The sequence below is a fragment of the Mobula birostris genome, chromosome 1 (genome assembly GCF_030028105.1).
Source record: "Mobula birostris isolate sMobBir1 chromosome 1, sMobBir1.hap1, whole genome shotgun sequence".
Lineage (NCBI taxonomy): Eukaryota > Metazoa > Chordata > Chondrichthyes > Myliobatiformes > Myliobatidae > Mobula > Mobula birostris.
This window is the reverse complement of record NC_092370.1, coordinates 148,402,014-148,428,876: the sequence shown is the minus strand read 5'-3', so window position 1 is coordinate 148,428,876 and position 26,863 is coordinate 148,402,014. Positions and strand designations below refer to the sequence as shown.

At 42.1% G+C, this 26,863-nt stretch overlaps 1 protein-coding gene across 4 annotated transcripts in view; it reads left to right on the top strand.

Annotated features, from left to right (window-relative positions):
• Positions 1 to 25,708, top strand: part of LOC140200299 (uncharacterized) — a 35,044-nt gene extending 9,336 nt beyond the window's left edge. For 2 of the 4 annotated variants that reach the window (XM_072263412.1, XM_072263441.1), the window contains exon 2: positions 20,005 to 25,708. In XM_072263412.1, the coding sequence (XP_072119513.1) occupies positions 20,680 to 22,818 (2,139 nt within the window). In that variant the 5' untranslated portion in view covers positions 20,005 to 20,679 and the 3' untranslated portion in view covers positions 22,819 to 25,708. Of the gene's footprint in view, positions 1 to 16,969; positions 17,046 to 18,150; positions 18,295 to 20,004 lie in introns of those variants that run through there. The other 2 variants (XM_072263421.1, XM_072263432.1) reach the window with 2 other exon arrangements.
• The last annotated feature ends 1,155 nt before the right edge of the window (positions 25,709 to 26,863 follow it).

The window sequence follows — 26,863 nt, the reverse complement described above, 5'->3', positions numbered from 1 at the left end:
GCCTTGGAGTTTGTCCTTCCAAAGTGTACCACCTCACACTTCTACGGATTGAACTCCATCTGCCACTTCTGCATCCTATCAATGTCTCTCTGCAATCTTCGACAATCCTCTACACTATCTACAACACCACTAACCTTTGTGTCATCTGCAAACTTGCCATCCCAGCCTTCTACCTCCACATCCAGGTCGTTAATAAAAATCACGAAAAGTAGAAATCCCAGAACAGATCCTTGTGGGACACCACTAGTCACAATCCTGCAGTCTGAGTGTACTCCCTCCACCAAGACCCTCTGCCTTCTGCAGGGAAGCCAATTCTGAATCCACCTGGCCAAACTTCCCTGGATCCCATGCCTTCTGACTTTCTGAATGCCTACCGTGTGGAACCTTGTCAAATGCCTTACTAAAATCCATATAGATTACATCCACTGCTCTACCTCATCTATATGCCTGGTCACCTCCTCAAAGAACTCTATCAGGCTTGTTAGACATGATCTGCCCTTCACAAAGCCATGCTGACTGTCCCTGATCAGACCATGATTCTCTAAATGCCCAGAGATCCTATCTCTAAGAATCTTTTCCAACAGCTTTCCCACCACATACGTAATACTCACTGGTCTATAATTACCTGGACTATCGCTACTACCTTTTTTGAACAAGGGGACAATATTCGCCTCCCTCCAGTTCTCTGGTACCATTCCCGGGGACAACAATGACATAAAGATCCTAGCCGGAGGCTCAGCAATCTCTTCCCTCGCCGCATGGAGCAGCCTGGGGAATATTCCGTCAGGCCCCGGGGACTTATCTGTCCTAATGTATTTTAACAACTTCAACACCAACTCTCCCTTAATATCAACATGCTCCAGAACAACACTCATATTGTCCTCACCATCATCAAGTTCCCTCTCATTGGTGAATATCGAAGAGAAGTATTCATTGAGGAACTTGCTCACTTCCACAGCCTCCAGGCACATCTTCTCACCTTTATCTCTAATTGGTCCTACCTTCACTCCTGTCATCCTTTTGTTTTTCACATAATTGAAGAACGCCTTGGGGTTTTCCTTTACTCTACTCGCCGAGGCCTTCTCATGCCCCCTTCTTGCTCTTCTCAGCCCCTTTTTAAACTCCTTTCTTGCTTCCCTTTATTCCTCAATAGACCCATCTGATCCTTACTTCCTAAACCTCATGTATGCTGCCTTCTTCCACCTGACTAGATTTTCCACCTCACTTGTCACCCATGGTTCCTTCATCCTACCATTTTTTATCTTCCTCGCCGGGACAAATTTATCCCTAACATCCTGCAAGAGATCTCTAAACATCGACCACATGTCCATAGTACATTTCCCTGCAAAAACATCATCCCAATTCACACCCGTAAGTTCTAGCCTTATATCCTCATAATTTGCCCTTCCCCAGTTAAGAATTTTCCTGTCCTCTCTGATTCTATCCTTTTCCATGATAATGCTAAATGCCAGGGAGCGGTGGTCACTGTCCCCCAGATGCTCACCCACTGAGAGATCTGTGACCTGACCCGGTTCATTACCTAGTACTAGATCTAGTATGGCATTCCCCCTAGTCGGCCTGTCCACATACTGTGACAGGATTCTGTCCTGGGCACACTTAACAAACTCTGCCCCATCTAAACCCTTGGAACTAATCAGGTGCCAATCAATATTAGGGAATTTAAGGTCACCCATGATAACAACCCTGTTATTTTTGCACCTTTCCAAAATCTGCTTCCCAATCTGCTCCTCTGTAGAGGAGGCCAAAGAATACCCCTTCACCGAGTTTTTCTCCAAATCCACCCATAAAGGACATTCATGTATATCTGAACAATGAATCCAAAACAAAATATATCGAATATTAATTGCTCAGTAATACATTCTAAAATTTGGCAAAGCCATACCACCATGCTTTTTTAGTTTCTGTAATAGAGGTTTACTCAATCTAGGATTTTTATTATTCCAAATATAAGATAACATTTTTGTGTCTATTCTATCAAAAAACAGTTTAGCAACAAAGGAAGGGCATAAAAAGTTTTCGGAAGGGTCCCTGAGGATATAGGATCAGTGAAAATTTGGGATAGCTGAGGTGTAAGTATTTCAGTAAAAGTCTTAAAACATTCTACTGTAAATCTATCCGGTCCCGGAGCTTTACCTGTTTGAAAAGAGGATATAGCCCTTGCTATTTCCTCTTGTTTAATAGTCACATCTAATGTATTCAAATCTTGAATAGAAATTTTGGGTATATTCTGTTACGTAACTGGCAACAATGAATATCAATCGAGACAGGTTATATAAAAATAACCAAACATTTATTAAACACGGATAAACCATAAGGTTAAAAAAAACAAATGAAAACTTTAACCGGAAGATAACCGTTATGCAGCCATTCAACAAATCACTCCGTCACTCGGCACTGGTTCTTAAAGCGTTAAATGCGAAAACAGTTCTTAAAGTAGTAAAGTCAGATATAGTTCTTAAAATGGTAAATTTGTAAGTCGAACAGATTTACACGTTCAATTGGGAGAGACTTCTCTGGAAAAGGATTTCATCACAGACACAACTTTCCTGCTGGTTCTGTCCACAGGATTCACGATGCCGAAAATAAACAGTTTAAAACAACTGAACTTAAATTCTTTTAGAGAGAGAGCACCATTGCATGAACTCCTTGCTCTTTTTGGAAAGAATTATCACCGATGCAGGTAGCTACTCCTCCAATGAAGCCTCAATAAGGTCGATCCTTTATTAAACTGCCAAATGATGCTGACTTTTCTCGATCCTTCGCTCCTGTACTTAGATAAATTCTTCACTCTCCCTTCTACTGTTGGAATTGGGTAAATCAACACATCTAGCCAAAAATTTCCAGTCCAATAATATGGTATCTTGCAATAGAACGCAAAACCGTTTTAAAAATGAAACTGCGTCACAAAAACAAACACGCAACAGAAACGGAGATACAGCACATTCTACCTGGAAATCTACAAACTAAAAACCAACTGCGTCACCTGGGTCGACCCTTATATAGCCATGGGGCACATGCCAATACGTGACCTCACATCGGCGGGAAAATCACATCAGGTGACCTCCAAAAGACCATTTTTGGTCTCTTGAACAAAATTTTAACAATTTATACAAAAGAAATACAAAGGTATAAAATTTACAAAATACAGAGTACATACAATCTTATTTTTCAGCCCTTTACAAACTAATGTACAGTGGGAGTGTTACAAATGTTAAAATATCACTCCAAAACAACAAATTTTCATTGTACATTTGACATCTAGACAAACAATCAGTGATCACATTGTCTTTACCCTTAATATGAGTGATATTGTACTCCTGTAACATTAGACTGCAATTTAATAACCTATTTTTGTTTTTCATTTTACTCAAAAACAGTGATGGATTGTGATCTGTATAAACTGTGAGTGGTTTATGAGTAGAACCAACGTACACTTCAAAATGTTGTAAAGCTAAAACAAGAGATAACAATGCTTTTTCTATTGTTGAATAATTTCTTTGATGGGCATTAAATTTCTTAGAAAAATAAGCTACCGGACGATCAACTTCATCACCATCATCTTTTTCAAGTAGCACTGCTCCTGCAGCTTCATCACTAGCATCTACAGCTAATGAAAATGGTTTTTCAAAGTGAGGAGATTTAAGTATAGGTTGACTACACATTATAGCTTTCAATTTATCAAATGCCTCCTGACAAGACTCTATCCAAACAAATTTCTCATTTTTCTTCAAGAGATTAGAACAATGTTTGCAAGATCCTTACAAAATTTTCTGTGATATCCTACCATACCCAAGAATCTTCTGAGAGTTTTTCTATCAGTTGGAGTGGGTACTTCTAAAATTGCCTGAACTTTTGCTTGAACAGGTGCTAATTTTCCCTGACCCACAACATAACCAAAGTAAGTCACTGTGGCATGACCAAATTCACTTTTAGCTAAGTTAATAGTTAAGTTAGCTTTTGAAAGTCTCTCAAATAATTTCTCCACTGCCATAACATGTGCTTTCCGCATATTATTCCCTGTAACCAAATCATCAATATAGGCATCTGTACCTTTTAATCCATTAATCATCCTCTGAAAAGTACTTGGTGCATTCTTCATCCCAGATGGAAGAACATTATATTCATATAACCCAGATGGGGTTACAAATGCTGAAATCTCTCTACCTCTATCCTTAAATGGAACACTCCAATAACCTTTTAACAAATCAATTTTTGTAAGGAATTTGGCCTGTCCAACTTTATCCACACTATCATCTACTCTAGGGATTGGATATGCATCAGTTTTTGTCATAGCACTCACCCTTCTGTAATCTGTACAAAACCTAAAACTATGGTCGGGCTTAGGCACCATAACACACGGTGAACTACAATTCGAATTAGAATGTCTAATAATATCATTCTCTAACATATACTTAATTTCTTGTTCAGCAAGTTCACATTTTTCCCTGTTCATTCGATATGGATGTTGTTTTATGGATTTTGCATCTCCAACATCTACATAATGTGCAGCTGCAGTGGTTCTTCTAGGGACGTCTGGAAATAAATCTCTATATATAAAAATTAACTGTTTCATCTGCTCTCTCTGCTCTGGCTGTAAATTAGCTCATTTTTCATCAATATTTTCCAGAAGTTTTGAATTTGGTAACCTGGCTGAAATAATGTTGGGTTTAAAGTGAGTTTCAGACAAATCCTCCAGTAAGATTCCATCAAGATCAGACTCATTATTGATCACAACAGTCATAGTAGCAACCTTTCTCTCATAATATGGTTTTATCATATTTATATGACACAGCTGTATTGTCTTCCTCCGATCTGGGGTTTTTACCACATAATCCACATCATTTACGTTAGATTTAATCTCATAAGGACCATGGAATTTGGCTTGTAATGGGTTCGTTTGCACTGGGAAAAGAACGAACACCTTATCTCCAGGCTTAAATGACCTCATCCTAGCTTCCTTATCATACCACGTCTTCATCTTCTCTTGAGCTAACTTTATATTTTCTTTGGCCAAGCTACAAGCTTTGTACAATCTGTCTTTATATTTCAGAACATAATCTAGCAAACTAGTGTGTACTTCTTTATTAATCCACTGTTCCTTCAACAAAGCCAAAGGTCCTTGAACTCTATGTCCAAACACAAATTCAAAAGGACTAAAACCTAATGATTCCTGTACTGCCTCCCTTACTGCGAAAAGTAGTAAATTCCAGTCCTTTTCATTTTCCACACAATATGTGCTAATCATGGTTTTTAGTGTAGAATGAAATCTCTGCAAGGCTTCTTGTGATTCTGGATAATAGACGAGGAAATAATCTGTTTTGCCCCCAGTTTATAAACTACCTGCTGAAACAACCCCGACATAAAATTACTACCTTGATCTGATTGTATTTCCTTAGGCAACCTCAAATAAGTAAAGAATTTTATACGAGCCTTTGTCACAGCTTTGGCTGTTATAATCCTAAGAGGTACTGCCTTTGAAAACCTAGACTCTGTGCACATAATAGTTAATAAATATTGATGTCCAATTTTAGTTTTTGGCAAAGGACCTACACAGTCCACAATGATTTTTGAGAACGGCTCACCGAATACTGGAATTGGTTGCAGTGGGGCCACTGGAGTTTACCAACAATTTGACACGTATGACATGTTCTACAAAATGATGCCACATCTCGTCTTAAACTAGGCCAATAAAAATGTTTAGAAATTTTGTTCATAGTTTTCTTTACACCTAAGTGACCACCCAAAGGAATACTATGAGCCATAGTTAAAATCTCATTTTGGTAAATTTTAGGAACTACTAACTGATGATTAACTTCCCATTCCTCACCAGCAGGAATTGTAGGCGATCTCCACTTTCTCATTAATACCCCCTTTTCAGAATAATATCCAGCTGGTACTTTTACAATTTCACTATCTGGAAGAGCTTGTTCTTTTAATTTAACTATCTCAAGATCTCTACCCTGCTCTGCTATCATCTCCTTCCGAGATAAAGACAGATCTTCCTGGTCAGACTTACCATCAAAATCCTGATCAAATAATGTAGGCAAAAAAGTTTCTGATACATCCTCAAAATTTGATTCTTGATTTGAACTGTCATAGGTAACAACCTCGTTCTTTACATCAGTCTTTTTAGCCATAGCTCTTGTTACAACACAGGAAGAATCTGTGTTAGAATCCCTCTGTGGTTCCTCAGAATTTGAATTTATTGTCAAATGCACTTCAGGAAAACTTGTCCACCTGCTAAATCATTCCCTAATAAAAGAGAAACCTCATTCACAGGTAGACTAGATTGTAGTCCTGCTTTAACAACCCCTATAACTAATCCTGACCTTAAATTTGCTCTATGTAAATGTACTGGCATAAGGACACTCCCTACTCCTCTTATGTAATTTACCTCACCAATGTCAGACTCATCACTAAACCTTAGCACACTGTCTAATATTAGTGATTGTGAAGCTCCAGTATCTCTATGTATCCTTATTGGTACTGACTTGGATCCTTCATTAAAGGATATAAATCCTTCTGTTATAAAAGCTTCATATCCCTTCTTCACTTGGTCAGACTCTGACACATCTTCACTAATATTTTCTAAACCCTGTGGTTTTACAGGTTTTTCAATATGCTGCACACAAGCATCTGGGACCGCTTCTTTCTCTTTCCGTTTCAATGGGAAGCAATTAGCTACTACATGTCCAGGTTTTTTACAATAATTACAAATAATACAAAATGTCCTTCCTTCACATGTCTCCCTTCATCCTTACTTATCTCACTAACTTCAGATTTAATTTCTGGTTTACCTTGACTCTCTGTGCTAGTTTTCCTTTTAAAAATTTTACCTGGAGAAAATTTATTCTTGTGAATTAAAACATTCTCATCAACCAATTTAGCAATCTCCTGCAATGTAGCAGTGTCCCGTTCATTTAAGTATGTTCTCACTTCAACAGGAATGCTTCTTTTAAATTCCTCCTGCAAAATCAACTCTTTTAATTTATTATACTCCCCATTGACATTTTTAGAGGAAACCCATCTCTCAAAACACACAGATTTCTCATAGGCGAATTCCACAAGTTTTTTCCACTGATTTCTTCAAACTTCTAAATCTTTCTCTATACACTTCCGGAACCATCTCATATGCCTTTAATATGTGCTGCTTAACAATATCATAATCCAGTGCTTGCTCAGCATTTAAAACTGTATAAACTTGTTGTGCCTTGCCTTTAATTACACTTTGTAACATCACTGGCCATTGGTCTTTCGGCCACTTTAAACTCAGAGCAACTGTTTCGAAATGTTGGAAATATGTGTCCACTTCAGCTTCATTAAATGGAGGAGCCAAAATAACCTCACGACTAGCAGTAAACTGTTTCGTAGAACCAGAAGACTGACTCCCGGACTTTAATTTCTGCATCTGTAGCTCGAATTTCCTCTGGTTATCAGCTTCTCTTTCTGCAAATTCCCTTTTTTTTAAGGGCCTCTCTTTCTTCAAATTCCCTTATTGTATTAGCCTCTCTTTCGGCCATTTCCACTTTAAATTTTTCAAACTTTAACTGTTCAAGATGCAACTGCATTTCCAGATTACTCATTGGAAACTTCTCTAACACCTCAGCAACAAACAATTCCAAATTAATATAATGTTCAGCGATTTTTTTTTTGTATGAACGCCTTGGTGGAATTCCACGTAATTCTTTTAATATTCAACTTCCTAGCAATCTCCAATACCTCAGGTTTTCTCGCATTCTCTAAAGATCCCGAGTCAGGAGTCTTCAAAAACCCATCAATATCCATTGTTGCCGAATACAACACACACACCAATCAAACCAAAAAAAATCGGGTATTTCCCTTTTCCAAATCAAAATGGTAATTACCAGCACTTAAACTCAAAATCGGAACATCTCCTGGCCGAGCCCCCACAGATTATGTTATGTAACCGGCAACAATGAATATCAATCGAGACAGGTTATATAAAAACAACCAAACATTTATTAAACAGGGATAAATGATAAGGTAAAAAAAACAAACGAAAACTTTAACCGGAGGTTAACCGATATGCAGCTGTTCAACAAATCACTCCGTCACTCGGCACTGGTTCTTAAAGCGTTAAATGCGAAAACAGTTCTTAAAGCGATAAAGTCAGATATAGTTCTTAAAATCGTAAATTCGAAAGTCCAACAGATTTACACGTTCAATTGGGAGAGACTTCTCTGGAAAAGGATTTCTTCACAGATGCAACTTTCCTGCTGGTTCTGTCCACAGGATTCCCGATGCTGAAAATAAACAGTTTAAAACAACTGACCTTAAATTCTTTTAGAGAGAGAGCACCATTGCATGAACTCCTTGCTCTTTTTGGAAAGAGTTATCTCTGATGCAGGTAGCTACTCCTTCAATGAAGCCTCAATAAGGTCGATCCTTCGGTCCTGTACTTAGATAAATTCTTCACTCTCCCTTCTACTGTTGGAATTGGGTAAATCAACACATCTAGCCAAAAATTTCCAGTCCAATAATATGGTATCTTGCAATAGAACGCAAAACCATTTTAAAAATGAACACGCAACAGAAACGGAGGTACAGCACATTCTACCTGGAAATCTACAAACTGAAAACCAACTGCGTCTCCTGGGTCGATCCTTATATAGTCACGGGGCACATGTTATCACGTGACTTCACATTGGTGGGAAAATCACATCAGGTGACCTCCAAAAGACCATTACATCATTCTCACAAAAAAAACACAGATCTCCTTGAGCATGTGACAATTCAATCTTTGCAAGGATCTATTCATAAGAGTAGTATTGTCTGGAAAATCAAATTTATAAAGGTTAGAGTAAAAATCCAAAAATACCTTATTAATTTCCTGACAGTCTGACGTTTCAGTTCTATCAGTTCTTTGTATTTTCAAAACCTGCCTTCTAGCCATAGCTGCTTTAAGTTGACCGGCCAACTGTTTACCTGACTTATTCACTTGTATATAAAATTGACTTTTAGATTTCAGAAGTTGCAGTCTAATAGGAAAAGTCAAAAGCAGGTCATGCTGTGTTTGAAGTTCCACCCTTTCCTTATATAAATCTTCACTAGGTGTTACTGAATAAACATTTTGAAAAGCTCAAACAGATAAATAGAGGGATAGCTCAAGCGAAGCGGCCAGTGCGTGAGTGGGCCAGTGAAGGAGTGGAGCTTTGAGGCTTTGACTCGAGAGATTCTGGCAGTTTTGGCAGTTGGTCTGTGCAATCAAATCAATCAAGAATTGAATAGATCAGCAGAAAGCCGTTGATTATACAATCAAGATTTGAATAGCTCAGACTCAGCAGAAAGCAGCTGATTGGGCAGTCGATGTCAGGTGACCAAACATTTTGAAAAGCTCAAACAGATAAATAGAGGGATAGCTCAAGCGAAGCGGCCAGTGAGTGAGTGGGCCAATGAAGGAGTGGAGCTTTGAGGCTTTGACTCGAGAGGCTTCGACGGACAAGCTAGCTCGCAGTTAGTTTTTACAATGTCTCCTGAGACGGTGATGTGCCTCTCATGTGAGATGTGGCAGTCTTGGGGGAATGCCCCTCTCCCACAGAGTCACATCAGCCAGAAGTGCATACGGCTGAGCGATCTGGAAGACTGTGTAATTCCTTATTCTGGAGCAGCAGCTGGATGACCTTTGACTCATAAGGGAGAATGAGGCAGTCATAGATGAGAGCTACAGGGAGGTAGTCACACCTAGGCTGTCGGAAGCAGGTCGTTGGGTGACAGTCAGAGGGGGGAAAGCGAAGGTGAGCGGACAGGTAGTGCAGAGCACCCCTGTATCCATTCCCCTGAATAATAAGTTTACCGTCCTGGATACTGTTGGCGGGGACGACTGACCAGGTGTGAGCCACGGTGGCAGGGCCTCCGGCACTGAGTCTGACCCTGTGGTGCAGAAGGGTGGGACGGAGAAGAGGAGAGCTGTCGTCATTGGAGACTATAGTCAGGGGAGCAGACAGGAGATTTTGTGGACATGAGAAGGACACCCGCATGGTTTGTTGCCTCCTGGGTGCCAGGGTCCGGGATGTCTCTGACCGGGTGCACAACATCCTGGTATGACAGTGAAAGCAACCAGAAGTCGTGATGCATGTTGGGACCAACGACATAGGCAGGAAGAGGGATGAGGTCCTGAAGTGTGAGTTTCGGGAATTAGGCAGAAGGCTGAAGAACAGGACCTCAAGGATGATGTTCTCAGGATTGCTGCCAGTGCTATGTGACAGAGATGGTAAGAATTGGAGGAGATGGCAGTTGAATGTGTGGCTGAGGAGTTGGTGCAGGGAGCAGGGTTTTAGATTTTTAGATCATTGGGATCTCTTCTGGGGAAGGTGGGACCGGTACAGATTGGATGGGTTGCACCTGAACTCGAGGGGGAGCAATATCCTTGCAGGTAGGTTTGCTAGCATGGTTCGGGAGGGTTTAAACTAATTTGCAAGGGGGGCTGGGACCCAGAGCGATAGAGCAGTGAAAGAAGTGCATGGAGTAAAGCCAGATCTAGCATACAGAGAGGCTTTGAGGAAAGAGAAGCAGAATAAACGGTGTAAAGGCAGTAAGGTAGAAGGGCTGAAATGTATGTACCTCAATGCAAGAAGCATCAGGAACAAAGGTGATGAACTGAGAGCTTGGATACATACATGGAATTATGATGTAGTGGCCATTACAGAGCCTTGGCTGGCACCAGGGCAGGAATGGATTCTCAATATTCCTGGATTTCAGTGCCTTAAAAGGGATAGAGAGGGCGGAAAAAGGGAAGGAGGGGTGGCATTACTGGTCAGGGATACTATTACAGCTACAGAAAGGGTGGGTAATGTAGCAGGTTCCTCTTTTGAGTCAATATGGGTGGAAGTCAGGAACAGGAAGGGAGCAGTTACTCTACTGGGGGTATTCTATAGGCCCCCTGGTAGCAGCAGAGATACAGAGGAGCAGATTAGGAGGCAGATTTTGGAAAGGTGCAAAAATAACAGGGTTGTTATCATGGGAGACTTTAACTTCCCTAATATTGATTGGCACCTGATTAGTTCCAAGGGTTTAGATGGGCAGAATTAGTTAAGTGTGTCCAGGATGGATTCCTGTCACAGTATGTGGATAGGCCGACCAGGGGGAATGCCATACTAGATCTAGTACTAGGTAATGAACCGGGTCAGGTCACAGATCTCTCAGTGGGTGAGCATCTGGGGGACAGTGACCACCGCTCCTTGGCCTTTATAATTATCATGGAAAAGGATAGAATCAAAGAGGACAGGAAAATTTTTAATTGGGGAAAGGCAAATTATGAGGCTATAAAGCTAGAACTTGCGGGTGTGAATTGGGATGATGTTTTTGCAGGGAAATGTACTATGGACATGTGGTCGATGTTTAGAGATCTCTTGCGGGATGTAAGGGATAAATTTGTCCCAGTGAGGAAGATAAAGAATGGTAGGGTGAGGGAACCATGGGTGACAAGTGAGGTGGAAAATCTAGTCAGGTGGAAGAAGGCAGCATACATGAGGTTTAGGAAGCAAGGATCAGATGGGTCTATTGAGGAATATAGGGAAGCAAGAAAGGAGCTTAAGAAGGGGCTGAGAAGAGCAAGAAGGGGGTATGAGAAGGCCTTGGCGAGTAGGGTAAAGGAAAACCCCAAGGCATTCTTCAATTATGTGAAGAAAAAAAGGATGACAGGAGTGAAGGTAGGACCGATTAGAGATAAAGGTGGGAAGATGTGCCTGGAGGCTGTGGAAGTGAGCAAGTTCCTCAATGAATACTTCTGTTCGGTATTCACCAATGAGAGGGAACTTGATGATGGTGAGGACAATATGAGTGAGGTTGATGTTCTGGAACATGTTGATATTAAGGGAGAGGAGGTGTTGGAGTTGTTAAAATACATTAGGACAGATAAGTCCCCGGGGCCTGATGGAATATTCCCCAGGCTGCTCCATGAGGCGAGAGAAGAAATTGCTGAGCCTCTGGCTAGGATCTTTATGTCCTCGTTGTCCACGGGAATGGTACTGGAGGATTGGAGGGAGGCGAATGTTGTTCCCTTGTTCAAAAAAGTTAGTAGGGATAGTCCAGGTAATTATAGACCAGTAAGTCTTACGTCTGTGGTAGGAAAGCTGTTGGAAAAGATTCTTAGAGATAGGATCTATCGGCATTTAGAGAATCATGGTCTGATCAGGGACAGTCAGCATGGCTTTGTGAAGGGCAGATCATGTCTAACAAGCCTGATAGAGTTCTTTGAGGAGGTGACCAGGCAGATAGATGAGGGTAGTGCAGTGGATGTGATCTATATGGATTTTAGTAAGGCATTTGACAAGGTTCCACATGGTAGGCTTATTCAGAAAGTTAGAAGGCATGAGATCCAGGGAAGTTTGGCCAGGTGGATTCAGAATTGGCTTGCCTGCAGAAGGCAGAGGGTGGTGGTGGAGGGAGTACATTCAGGTTGGAGGATTGTGACTAGTGGTGTCCCACAATGATCTGTTCTGGGACCTCTACTTTTCGTGATTTTTATTAACGACCTGGATGTGGGGGTAGAAGGGTGGGTTGGCAACTTTGCAGATGACACAAAGGTTGGTGGTGTGTAGAGGATTATCAAAGATTGCAGAGAGACATTGATAGGATGCAGAAGTGGGCTGAGAAGTGGCAGATGGAGTTTAACCTGGAGAAGTGTGAGGTGGTACACTTTGGAAGGACAAACTCCAAGGCAGAGTACAAAGTAAATGGCAGGATACTTGGTAGTGTGGAGGAGCAGAGGGATCTCGGGGTTCATGTCCACAGATCCCTGAAAGTTGCCTCACAGGTAGCTAGGGTAGTTAAGAAAGCTGATGGGGTGTTAGCTTTCATAAGTCGAGGGATAGAGTTTAAGAGTCACGATGTAATGATGCAGCTCTACAAAACTCTGGTTAGGCCACACTTGGAGTACTGTGTCCAGTTCTGGTCACCTCACTATAGGAAGGATGTGGAAGCATTGGAAAGGGTACAGAGGAGATTTACCAGGATGCTGCCTGGTTTAGCAAGTATGCATTATGATCAGAGATTAAGGGAGCTAGGGCTTTACTCTTTGGAGAGAAGGAGGATGAGAAGAGACATGATAGAGGTATACAAGATAATAAGAGGAATAGATAGAGTGGATAGCCAGCGCCTCTTCCCCAGGGCACCACTGCTCAATACAGGAGGACATGGCTTTAAGGTAAGGGGTGGGAAGTTCAAAGGGGAAAGTTTTTTACTCAGAGAGTGGTTGGTGTGTGGAATGCATTGCCTGAGTCAGTGGTGGAGGGAGATACACTAGTGAAGTTTAAGAGACTACTAGACAGGTATATGGAGGAATCTAAGGTGGGGGCTTATATGGGAGGCAGGGTTTGAGGGTCGGCACAACATTGTGGGCCGAAGGGCCTGGACTGTGCTGTACTGTTCTATGTTCTATGTCTATTTCTTTAATCCTGTTAGTAAACACTAAAGGTTCAGCTTTAGTTTTCCTTAAAGCTGCTGAATATGAAATTATCTGTCCCCTAAGAAAATATTTCATCGCATCCCAAGTAACCAAATTTGACATACCCTCAGTTGTATTTAATTCAAAAAATAGAGAAATTTGTTCTTTAATAAAATTTAGAAATGCTGAATCATGTAGCAGTGTAGCATTAAATTTCTGCTAAGATGCATTCCGTATATTATCAAGAAACTTCAGTATTAGTTTCATGGGTGCATGATCCAACAACACAATAGCGTCATACACACAGTCAGCAACAAAAGGCACCAATTGCGTATCCAACAAAAAATAAACAGTTCTTGAATATTTATCTTTAGGATGTAGAAATCTCCAAATATCCACCAAGTAAAGAAGAATTAATACAGGTCGCAGCCTTATTAGGAAGCCACGGATTGGTTGATGGCCTATCAATCGAGGGATTGAGACAACAGTTAAAGTCGCCGCCCATAATCAGCTTTATATTCATTTAAATTCTGCAATGCAGAAAATAACTTCTTAAAAAATTTAGAGCTATCTACACTCGGTATCTACACACACACCAAAGCCATCTTTTGACCACATAAGGTGTTATACTTAAATGCACGCAGCATAAGGTGGATGATCTTGTTGTACAGCTACAGATTGGCAGGTATGATATTGTGGCCATCACTGAGACGTGGCTAAAGGATGCATGTCTCTGGGAGCTGAACATCCAAGGATACACGGTGTATCGGAAGGATAGGAAGGTAGGCAGAGGGGGAGGTGTGGCTTTATTGGTAAGAAATGATATTAAATCATTAGAAAGATGGGACATAGGATCAGAAGGTGCAGAATCTTTATGGGTTGAGCTAAGAAATCGCAGGGGTAAAAGGACCCTGATACAGGCCTCCAAACTGCTGCAGTGATGTGGACTACAAATTACAACAAGAAATAAAAAGGATTGTCAGAAGGACAGTGTTATGATAATTGTGGGGGATTTTAACATGCAAGTGGATTGGGAAAATCAGGTCGGCACGGGATCTCAAGAGAGAGAATTTGTAGAATGTCTCCGAGATGGCTTTTTAGAACAGCTTGTTGTTGAGCCCACTAGGGGATCGGCTGTACTGGATTGGGTATTGTGTAATGAACTGGAGGTGATTAGAGAGATTGAGGTGAAGGAACCCTTTTGGAGGCAGTGATCATAACATGATTGAGTTCACTGTGAAATTTGAAAAAGAGAAGCCGAAATCTGATGTGTCGGTATTTCAGTGGAGTAAAGTATAGTGGCATGAGAGAGGAACTGGCCAAAGTTGACTGGAAAGAGACACTGGCGGGAAGGATGGCAGAGCAGCAGTGGCTAGAGTTTATGCGAGAAGTGAGGAAGGTGCAAGACAGGTATATTCCAAAAAAGAAGAAATTTTTGAATGGAAAAAGGATGCAACTGTGGCTGACAAAAGAGTCAAAGCCAAAGTTAAAGCAAAGGAGAGGGCATACAAGGAAGCAAAAATTAGTGGGAAGACAGAGGACTGGGAAGTTTTTAAAAGCTTACAAAAGGAAACCAGGAAGATCATCTAGAGGGAAAAGGTGAACTATGAAAGGAAGCTAGCAAATAATATCAAAGAGGATACTAAAAGCTTTTTCAAGTATATAAAGAGTAAAAGACAGGTGAGAGTAGATATAGGACCGATAGGAAATGATGCTGGAGAAATTGTAATGGGAGATAAGGAGATGGCGGAGGAACTGAACGAGTATTTTGCATCAGTCTTCATTGAGGAAGACATCAGCAGTATACCAGACACTCAAGGGTGGCAGGGAAGAGAAGTATGCGCACTCACAATTTCGACAGAGAAAATACTCAGGAAGCTGAATAGTTTAAAGATAGATAAATCTCCCGGACTGGCATACTGGAAGATTGCAAATGTCACTCTGCTATTTAAGAAGGGGGCAAGGAAGCAAAAAAGAAATTGTAGACCTGTTAGCTTGACATCGGTGGTTGGGAAGTTGTTGGAGTCAATTGTCAAGGATGAGGTTACGGAGTATCTGGAGGCATATGACAAGATAGGCAGAACTCAGCATGGATTCCTTAAAGAAAAATACTGCCTGACAAACCTATTACAATTTTTTGAGGAAATTACAAGTAGGCTAGACAAGGGAGATGCAGTGGATGTTGTAAATTTGGATTTTCAGAAGGCGTTTGACAAGGTGCCACACATGAGGCTACTTAACAAGATAAGAGCCCGTGGAATTACGGGAAAGTTACATACGTGGATAGAGCGTTGGCTGATTGGCGGGAAACAGAGTGGGAATAAAGGGATCCTATTCTGGTTGGCTGCCGGTTACCAGTGGTGTTCCACAAGGGTCCGTGTTTTGGCCACTTTTCACACTGTACATCAACGATTTGGATTATGGGATAGATGGCTTTATGGTTAAGTTTGCTGATGATATAGGTGGAGAAGCTGGTAGTGCTGAGGAAACAGAGTCTGCAGAGAGACTTGGATAGATTGGAAGAATGGGCAAAGAAGTGGCAAATGAAATACAGTGTTGGAAAGTGTATGGTTCTGCACTTTGGCAGAAGAAATAAACGGGCAGACTATTATTGAAATGGGGAGAGAATTCAAAGTTCTGAGATGCAATGGGACTTGGGAGTCCTCGTACAGGATACCCTTAAGGTTAACCTCCAGGTTGAGTTGGTGGTGAAGAAGGCGAATGCAATGTTAGCATTCATTTCTAGAGGAATAGAGTAGAGGAGCAGGTGTGTGTGTGATGTTGAGGCTCTATAAGGCGCTGGTGAGACCTCACTTGGAATACTGTGGGCAGTTTTGGTCTCCTTATTTAAGAAAGGATGTGCTGACATTGGAGAGGGTACAGAGAAGATTCACCAGAATGATTCCGGGTATGAGAGGGTTAACATATGAGGAACGTTTGTTTGTTCTTGGACTGTGTTCCTTAGAGTTTAGAAGAATGAGGGGAGACCTCATAGAAACATTTCAAATGTTGAAAGGCATGGACAGAGTGGATGTGGCAAAGTTTTTTCCCATGGTGGGGGAAGTTTAGTACGAGAGAGCATGACTTACGGATTGAAGGGCACCCATTCAGAACAGAGATGCAAAGAAATTTTTTTAGCCAGAAGGTGGTGAATCTATGGAATTTGTTGCCACGGGCGGCAGTAGAGGCCAAGTCATTGGGTGTATTTAAGGCAGAGATTGATAGGTATCTGAGTAGCCAGGGCATCAAAGGTTATGGTGAGAAGGTGGGGGAGTGGGACTAAATGGGAGAATGGATCAACTCATGATAAAATGGCAAGGCAGACTTAATGGGCCGAATGGCCGACTTCTGCTCCTTTGTCTTATGGTCTTATAACAAACCAGTAACAGTTATCTTCCAATTGAATCAGTGACAGTATTAAAATGTACAAAAGGGATTTTAGAATTAATAAAAATAGATACCCCTCTGATTTTAGTTACTGATGAAGAGTGAAACTGAGAATCCTTCCAAAATTTAAAAAAGCGGTTTTCATCCTCCCTACAGATATGGGTCTCCTGCACAAACATAATATCAGCTTGGAGTGTTCTTAATTTCTTAAAGATCTTTCTGCGCTTAATAGGTTGGTTCAAACCATTCAGGTTCCAAGAGATAATATTAATTTTATTAACATGCATAATAAGGCTTTAATTTAAAATTTAATACAATAAGTTAGTGCACCAGCACAGACCAAACCTGCAGGGAAGAACAGAATGTGGATTCCATCAGAGAGAAAAAAACAACATGATTGACAGGAAAACCTCTCAGGACTGCCCAGCCGAAAAAACCTAACCTAATAGCCCCACCCCTCCTCCCCCCCAAAGCCTGAAAACCATCCAATAGGCGAACAGCATGCTGAACTATATCCCTTATCCCGTGTCTCCAATAGGCAGCCTGTTCTTAAAAAACTAAACGTTAATACCACTGACTAAAGATACTACAACACATACATGAAGAAATAAACAAATTCCAAATGTTTTGATATTATGTCTAACAGAGGCTAAAGCGTAGTTAACAGCGGCCATCTTAAATTCATTGAATAAAAATTGATCGTATATTCAAAAAAGATAGATCCAACTAACTAATATGTTACGACTGGTGTTACTGTTACAAACCAAGGGAAAAAATAAGTACATGTACATATAATAAATCCAAAACTGTATTGAGTATTAAAGCAAACAATAATTCTAAATATTTTTTATTAAGGAAAAGAAAGAAAATGAAAAAAGATAAGCTTAAAAAAAGGGACAAAAAGCAAATCAAGATATAAAAGAAGAAGAGTAAAACCTAAAGGAAAAAATAAAACAGCCAAAATGATGTCTGGGCAGACATAAAACGTATATTAAACTTCCAACAATCCAACTACAAACGAGTTCCAGCTAAGGATTAAGTGTTTAACCAGCTACAAAGGACTCCCAGCTGAGTATTAAGTGTTTAAATTGCTTGCAAGGCAGGCTTAAACTCCTTTATAAATTTCCAAGCCTCTTCTGAGGAGTCAAATCATTTTGGGCGGGCATTAGGCGGGGAGATTCTCAAACGAGCTGGATTACGCAAAGAGGGGCGACAGTTCTTATAAGGTTCAGCTATCACTTCCTGAAATTTAATTCTTTTCGCATAAACCTGTGGGGCAAAATTTTCAACTATGCGAATCTCTACTCCATTATAAATTAGCTTCCCCTGCTTCCTAGCATCTCGAAGAATTGCTTCTTTAGTAATAAAGTAATGCAAACGTAGAATTGCCGGACGAGGTTTCAACTCAATGGAAGGCTTCAGGCGGAGGATTCGATGGGCTCTATCTATCATTGGAGGAACTTCAAGTACCTCACTAAAAAGTGAGTATAGCATATTCATGTATAACTTCAGTGGCTCACCGGTTTCCATGTTTTTAGGCAAACCCAGTATGTGTAAATTCATCCTACGACTCCTGCTTTTCAGATCCGTTGTTTTCTTAATTCTTAATAATTCCGAAGAAAGCTCCACAATTTTCTTTTCCATAGTAGATATCTTTAATTCTTATTCATTAATCACTTGATTCACTGTCTCCTGTTCTCTTTTGATTCTATTAGTGTCCTTTTTAAGCGTCTGATATTGAAATTCCAGATTCCTCAAAGATTCCTGGACAGCAGAAGCGGTTTTTTCAAGCCTTTCATTAGCATTCGTCAGTTTATCAATCTTGGTATCCACCATTCCGATCTTGGTGTTAATATCTTGCATCAAAGAAAACATTCTTTCTGAAGTGGAGACTTCCTCTGACTCCTTTGTTTGTTCAGCTTCGGAAACAATTTTGCCACCTCTTAATTCAATTCCAGTTCGGGTTCCAGCTATCGTAATTAAATCGTAAATCCTTCACTGAAAGTAATAAATCTTCAAAGTTTAAACAAAACTAGCAGTGGAAAGTAAGTTGTAAAAGGAAGGAGTAGTGCCAACACACGTCTTACTCCATGGGCTGCTGAGAGGAGACTTCCCCTGCTCTTATATTTTATACCTCTAGAAATGAATGTCAACATTCCATTCACCTTCTTCACCATTGTCTTAATATAGAGGTTAACCTTTAGGGTATCCTGCACAAGGACTCCCAAGTCCCCTTGCATCTCTGCATTTTGAATTCTCACCCCATCTAAATAATTGCCCACTTATTTTTTCCACCAAAGTGCACGATCATACATTTTCCAACATTGTATTTCATTTGCTACTTCGTTTGATGGCTCGCTGAAATTCAGAAGGATGATGGGGAATCTCATTGCAACCTTTTGAATGTTGAAAGGCCTAGACAGGGTAGATGTGGAAAGGATGTTTCTCTTGGTGGGAGAGCCTAGGCCAAGAGGGCACAACCTCAGGATAGAGGGATGCCCTTTCAAACAGAGATGCAGAGAAATTTCTTTAGCCAAAGGGTGGTGAGTTTGTGGAATTTGTTGCCACATGCAGCTGTGGACGCCAGGTTGTTCGGTGTATTTAAGACAGAGATTGATGGTTCTTGATTGGACATGGCATCAAAGGTTACGGAGAGAAAGCCGAGAATTAAGGTTCAGGAAGAGATAAAATAAAAGAATCAGCCATGATTGAATGGCGGAGCAGACTCAATGAACCAGATGGCCTAATTCTGTTCCTACGTCTCATGGTCTTATGGGTAAGAATGAGCTCATAAAGTGCTCTTTGGAGCAGCGCAGTTGTTTTACTAAAAGTGTTCCTATGTTCAGCAAAGGTGACATGCAGAGGCTGGGAAACATTGTCCAGAATTGCCGGGACTCTGTAGAACATGAACAGAGCTTGAGATGATACAAATTAAGAGAGACAAATTGAGCCATGTCACAGATTGAAGGTGGGTAGAATGGCTCATTCTGATATAGACAGAAAAACAGTCGGGGAACTGAATGGTCAATCCAGATCCCTGATCTGTCCCAGTTAGATCAGGAGCTGTTTCTTGAACTTGGATCAAACCTTGCTGTAACAGTGTGATATCAAACATCACCATATAGACTAAAGTTACCTCATCTGAAATGCTGCCCTTCACCCATTGATATCTTTTGTAAATCTTTTTACAGGTTGGAAATGACAAAGAATTTGTGTGCAGGAATCTCATACAGAACAGAATTTCAGGTTTGCTGTCTTTGTCCAGATATTTAAGGAGTGACCAGCTATTTCCATTGTAACACCAATATATCCATTGTTGATCTTAGGAGATGAAGAAGTATCTCATCCCAGCTGGAAAAATGCTTTGTGTCTGAAGTGAAGTTTTATGTAGTAACTCTGAAATCTGCTGGAAATGAGGTGCTGAGAACACACCAGTATTTGATGCCAAGGGACTTTCTCAGTGTGAGATTCTCTCACTCAGCAAGCCACAGAAACACCTGTGAGTTTACAGAGTGAAGACGCCAATCACCTGTTCCGTGTGTGGGACAGGATCTACTCAGTGACTCAGCATGAAGATACATCAGCAAGTTCACACCACAGTGAGATGCTCCACCAGTTCTGTCTGAATGAAGTGATTTAGTCTGTTGCCCACACTGACGATACGTCAGAAAATTCACATCAGTGAGTTCACAAGGAACAGAGTCTTCAATGGTTCCGTGTGTGGAAAGAGATTCCCTTGGTTATCTGACCTGCCTAGATATGAGTGTGTTCACACTGGTGAGAGGCTGTTCAACTGTTCAGACTGTAGGAAAGGATTGACTTTGTCATCGGATCTATTAGCATACCTGTCATTTCACACTGGGGAGATGTTCATCTGCTCAGACTGTGGGAAGAGGTTCAATCGATCATCTGCCCTACTGGTACACCAGCGAGTTCATACTGGGGAGAGGCCATTCACCTGTTCAGTGTGTGCAAAGGGATTCACTCAGTTATCCTCCCTGCAGGCACACCAGCGAGTTCACACTGGGGAGAGGCCATTCACTTGTTCAGTGTGTGGAACGGGATTCACTCAATTATCTTCCCTGCAGACACACCAGCGAGTTCACAATGGGGAGAGGCTGTTCACGTGTTCAAACTGTGGGAAGAGATACACTCAATTATCTTCCCTACAGACACACCAGCGAGTTCACACTGGGGAGAGGCTGTTCATCAGTTCAGTTTGTGTGAAGGGATTCAGTCGATCTCGTCACCTACAGGGACAGCACCGGGTTCACAGTGGGGAGAGGCAATTCACCTGCTCAGTGTGTGGGAAAGGGTACAGTCATTCATCTGCCCTACTGGCACAGCAGAGAATTCACACTGGAGAGAGGCCATTCACCTGTTCGGACTGTGGGAAGGGATTCACACAGTCATCTTCCCTACAGGCACACCGGCGAGTTCACACTGGGGAGAGGCTGTTCACCAGTTCAGTGTGTGAGAAAGAATTCAGTCCATCTTGTCACCTACAGAGTCATCAGCGAGTTCAGACTGGGGAGAGGCCATTCACTTGTTCTGTGTGTGGGAAGGGATTCAGTCAATCATCTGCCCTATTGGTACACCATCGTGTCCATACTGGGGAGAGGCCATTCACATGTTCAGACTGTGGGAAGGGATTCACTCAGTCATCTTCCCTTGAGGCACACCGACGAATTCACACTGGTGTGAGGCCCTTCAGTTGTTCAGTCTGTCAAAAGACATTCACTCAATTATCTTCCCTACAGACACACTGGCGAGTTCACACTGGGGAGAAGCCGTTCCGTTGTTCAGACTGTGGAAAGGGATTCACTCAATTATCTTCTTTACAAACACATCAGCGAGTTCACACTGGGGAGAGGCCATTCACCAGTTCAGTGCGTGAGAAGAGATTTTGCCGATCACATCACCTGCAGGGACACCAACGAGTTCACACTGAGGAGAGGCCATTCATCTGCTCAGTGTGTGGGAAGGGGTTCACTCGATCATCTGCTGTATTGGTCCACCAGCGAGTTCACACTGGGGAGAGGCCGTTCACCTGTTCAGACTGTGGGAAGGGATTCAGTCAATTATCTTCTCTCAAGGCACATCAGCGTGTTCACACTGGAGAGAGACCGTTCACCTGTTCAGACTGTGGGAAGGGATTCACTCAGTTATCTTCCCTACAGGCACACCAACGAGTTCACACTGGAGAGAGACCATTCAACTGTTCAGTGTGTGGGAAGGGATTCACTCAGTTATCTTCCCTACAGGGACATCAGCGAGTTCACACTAGGGAGAGGCTATTCACAAGTTCAGTGTGTGAGAAAGGATTCAGTCGATCACGACACCTACAGGGACATCGGCGAGTTCAGACTGGGGAGAGGCCATTCACCTGTTCTGTGTGTGGGAAGGGATTCAGTCAATCATCTGCCCTATTGGTACACCATCGTGTCCATACTGGGGAGAGGCCGTTCATCTGTTCAGACTGTGGGAAGGGATTCACTCAGTCATCTTCCCTAGAGGCACACCGACGAATTCACACTGGGGTGAGGCCATTCTGCTGTTCAGTGTGTGGAAAGGGATTCACTCAGTTATCTTCCCTACAGACACACCAGCGAGTTCACACCGGGGAGAGGCCATTCACTTGTTCAGTGTGTGGAAAGGGATTCACTCAGTTATCTTCCCTGCAAACACACCAGCGAGTTCACACCGGGGAGAGGCCATTCAGCTGTTCAGTGTGTAGAAAGGGATTCACTCAATTATCTTCCCTGCAGACACACCAGCGAATTCACACTGGGGAGAGGCCATTCACTTGTTCAGACTGTGGGAAGGGATTCACTCAATTATCTTCCCTACAGACACACCAGCGAGTTCACACTGGGGAGAGACCGTTCACTTGTTTGGATTGTGGGAAGGGATTCACTCAATTATCTTCCCTACAGACACATTTGCGAGTTCACACTGGGGAGAGGGAGTTCACCTGTTTAGACTGTGGGAAGGATTTCAAATAATTAAATTCCCTACAGACACACCAGTGAGCTTGCACTGGGTAGAGGGAGCTTACCTGTTTAGACTGTGGGAAGGGTTTCACTCCATTATCTTCCCTACAGACACACCATCGAGTTCACACTGGCGTGTGGCCTTTCACCTGTTCAGTGTGCGGGAAGGGAATCATTCAGTTATCTAATCTGAAGGTACATTAGATTATGAAGACACGCAGTCCTCTTTTATTGTCATTTAGTAATGCATGCATTAAGAAATGATACAATATTTCCTCCGGTGTGATATCACAAAACACAGGACAGACCAAGACTGAAAAAACGTAACAAAACCACATAATTATAACATATAGTTACAACAGTGCAACAATACCATAACTTGATGAAGAAGTCCATGAGCACAGTAAAAAGTTCAGAGTATCTCAAATGTCCCACATCTCACGCAGACGGGAGAAGGAAGAAAAACTCTCCCTGCCATTCCCGACCACAGTCTGACTCTGAGTCATCCGAAAACTTAGAGCCTCCGATCAGCTCTCCAACACCAAGTACTGAGTGCCATCTCTATCCGAACGATTTGACTTCAATCTCAGTCGCCAACAGTAGGCAAAGCCGGGGATTTTGAGGCATTCCCTCCGAAAGATTCCCAATCGCTCAGTAACAACAGCAGCGAACTGGCATTTTAGAAATTTCTCCAGATGTTCCTCTGTGAGTCCTTGCAAGTGCATATCAATTAGTAGAACCACAACCAGAGACATATATAGGTTTAGACCAGCCCCTTCAATCCATTCAATTAGCTCAACTATGCTATGCTGCCCCAGTAGACATATTGAAAACATGGCTGCTTGGCAAGTCCAAGAATGGGAACCCACCATCATGAAAATCTGCAGTTTGAATGCAGCAGTAGATGACAGACTCCCTCCAATAGGGCCCCAGCTACCTTGGAAAAAAAAAGATGAGGCATTGGAAAAAAGTTGTTTTGCAGATGTGCTCAGTGAATCCATCCTCTAGGACCATGATTAGCTCCACTTCCACTTCAGTTGCCCCATCAGTGAACTGATCCCACAAATTATGGACTCAGTTTCAGGGACTCTTCATCACACATCTCAATATTTAGTATTTTTTCAGACCATAAAAGATAGGAGCTGAATTCGGCCAGTCAGCCTATTGAGTCTGTACTGCCATTGCATCATGGCGGACCTATTTTCCATCTCAGCCCTAATCTCCTGCCTTTTTCCCATATCCATTCTCACCCGGACTAAACAAGAATCTATCAGTATTTGCCTTATATACATCCAATAAATTGAACTCCACAACCACCTGTGGCAAGAAGTTTCAACGAGTGCTGCTAAAAAATCTGTGTGGGCCACAACAGGGCTTGCCTACTGCTGAGCGAAACCCTGTGAGGGTAGCTCAAGCATGTTCTGGACACCGTGCCACAACGCCCCCAGTGAAGCGCAGAGGCTTTATCTCCATAGTCTGGGCGGCTTGTAAGCAGGTGACAACATGGGTTCAGGCCTAATTGTCACTATGACCGAGGACTTGGCTCCCACTATCCACTCCTGCTTGCATCCAATAAATTAGTGAATCAAACTTGCAGTGTACCAGATTAACAATGTCTGAAAGGGTCTTGTGATCACAAGAAAAGTAAACATGATATGCATTCTTTCTCTCTCTCTCTCTTTCCCTCTTCCTCTCTCTTCTCTCCCTCTCTCTCTTGATGATGAGTGAGTGCTGCCAACACTTGAGTCAGTGAACTGGAAGTAAAAGTGGCGCTGTAGAGATTGAAACAGCAAGCTATTGGTCTCTTTCTTGCTATGGCAGGAGCAATATCTTCCCTCGTTAGTGACAGAGGGGGGCCTGTTGGGATGGAGTCTAGATCATGGTCTCTTTTGGGCTTTCCTGTTGATGGCATGGTGGGTGATCGGGTGTCTGATGCTCTTTGGTGAAATAAAGGGGGAGGGGTGGGGGAGTGTTGATGCTTTTGCTGTTGCAAAAAGTTCTATTCAAAAGGCTCAAAGGAACATCTAAACAAGCCTGAAGCAAGTCCTGTGGACTGATGAAGTTAAAATAGAACTTTTTTGGCCACAATGAGAAAAGGTATGTTTGGAGAAAAAAGGGTGCAGAATTTCATGAAAAGAACCCCTCTCCAACTGTTAGGCACGGTGGTGGATTGATCATGCTTTGGGCTTGTGTCGCAGCCAGAGGCACGGGAAACATTTACTGGTAGAGGGAAGAATGAATTCAATTCAATACCAGCAAATTCTGGAAGCAAACATCACACCGTCTGTAAAAAAAGCTGAAGATGAAAAGAGGATGGCTTCTACAACTGGATAATGATCCCAAACACACCTCAAAATTCACAATGGACTACCTCAAGAGGCACAAGCTGAAGGTTCAGCCATGGCCCTCACAGTCCCCTGACCTAAACATCATCAAGAATCTATGGATAGACCTCAAAAGAGCAGTGCATGCAAGATGACCTAAGAATCTCAAAAACTAGAAGCCTTTTGCAAGGAAGAATGGGCGAAAATCCCCCTAACAAGGGGGACGACACTGGTGCCAAACTGAATGGGTCCTAATGCCCTTCCCTTGGACAACATTGGTGTCGTGGAGAGGGGAGACTTGCAGCCTGGGCAACTGCTGGTCTTCCATACAACCTTGCCCAGGCCTACGCCCTGGAGAGTGAAGACTTTCCAGGCGCAGATCCATGGTCTCGCAAAACTAACGGATGCCCCCAAACAAGAATTGAAAGACTCTTAGCTGGCTACAAAACGTGTTTACAAGCTGTGATACTTGCCAAAGGGGGGTGTTACTAAGTACTGACCATGCAGGGTGCCCAAACCTTTGCATCAGGTCCTTATCCTTTTTTGTTATTTTGAAACTGTAAAAGATGGAAATAAAAGAAGTGTTCTTGCTTAAGATATTAAAGAAATGTGTCATCTTTAACTTTATGCCTTTTGGAAATCAGTTCAACTTTTACTCGCTTAGCTATTCACAGTGACAGAAATTTTGACCGGGGTGCCCAAACTTCTGCATGCCTTATCATTCGCTCTTTGGGGTTTTGTTTTGTGATCGTCTGCGGAGAGTAAGAATTTTAGGTTGTATATTGCACACATTCTCTGATATTAAATGAAGCCATTGAACTATTGAATGAAGTTATCCCCTCTGGTTGAGGGGTAATAACTGTTCCTGAACCTGGTTGTGTTGGTTCTGAAGCCCCTGGGTCCCTGATAATGGATGCTGCTTTCTTGTGATAGCGCTCTGTATTGATGTGTCAATGGAGGGGAAGGCTTTACTAGTGATAGACTGGGTCATATCCACTACTTTTTATTGGAATATTCGTTCCAGAGCTTTAGAATTCCCATACCAGGCTGTGATGCAGCCAGTCAATACAGACACCAGACCACACATCTCCAGAAGTTTTCCATTGGATTAGATGTCATGCCAAAACCTCACAGACTTCTAATGAAGTAGAGTCGCTGCAGGGTTTTGGGGCAATTATACTTGGTCCTAGAGCACATACCCTGAAATGATAACACCAAGGAATTTTAAGTTGCTGATACCTTTGATCCTCCAATGAGGACTGGTTCATGGACTTCTAGCTTCATCTTTCTGAAGTCAATAATCAGCTTCTCAGTCTTGCTATCATTGAGTAAGATGTTGTTGCGGCACCACTCAGCCTGATTTCCAGTTAGGCTCCTATATGCTGATTGGTCACCACTTTTGATTCAGCCAATGACCATGGGCTCGTCATCAAACCTAAAAAGGATATTAGAGCTGTGCTTAGTCACACCATCATAAGTGTGAAATGAGTAGGGCAGGGGGCTAAGCATACAGCTTTGTGGTGCACCTGGGCTGATGGAGATTGTGGGACAGATTTTGTAATTGATCCAAACTGACTGGGGTCTGAAAGTGAGGAAAACAAGGATCCAATTGCACAAAGAGTTAGCCAAGCCAAGGTCTTAAAGTTTCAGGAATAGTTTTGAGGGGAAGCTAATATTGAATGCCGACCTGTAGTCGATAAAGAACATCCTAGTCTATGCATCTTTGTTGTCCA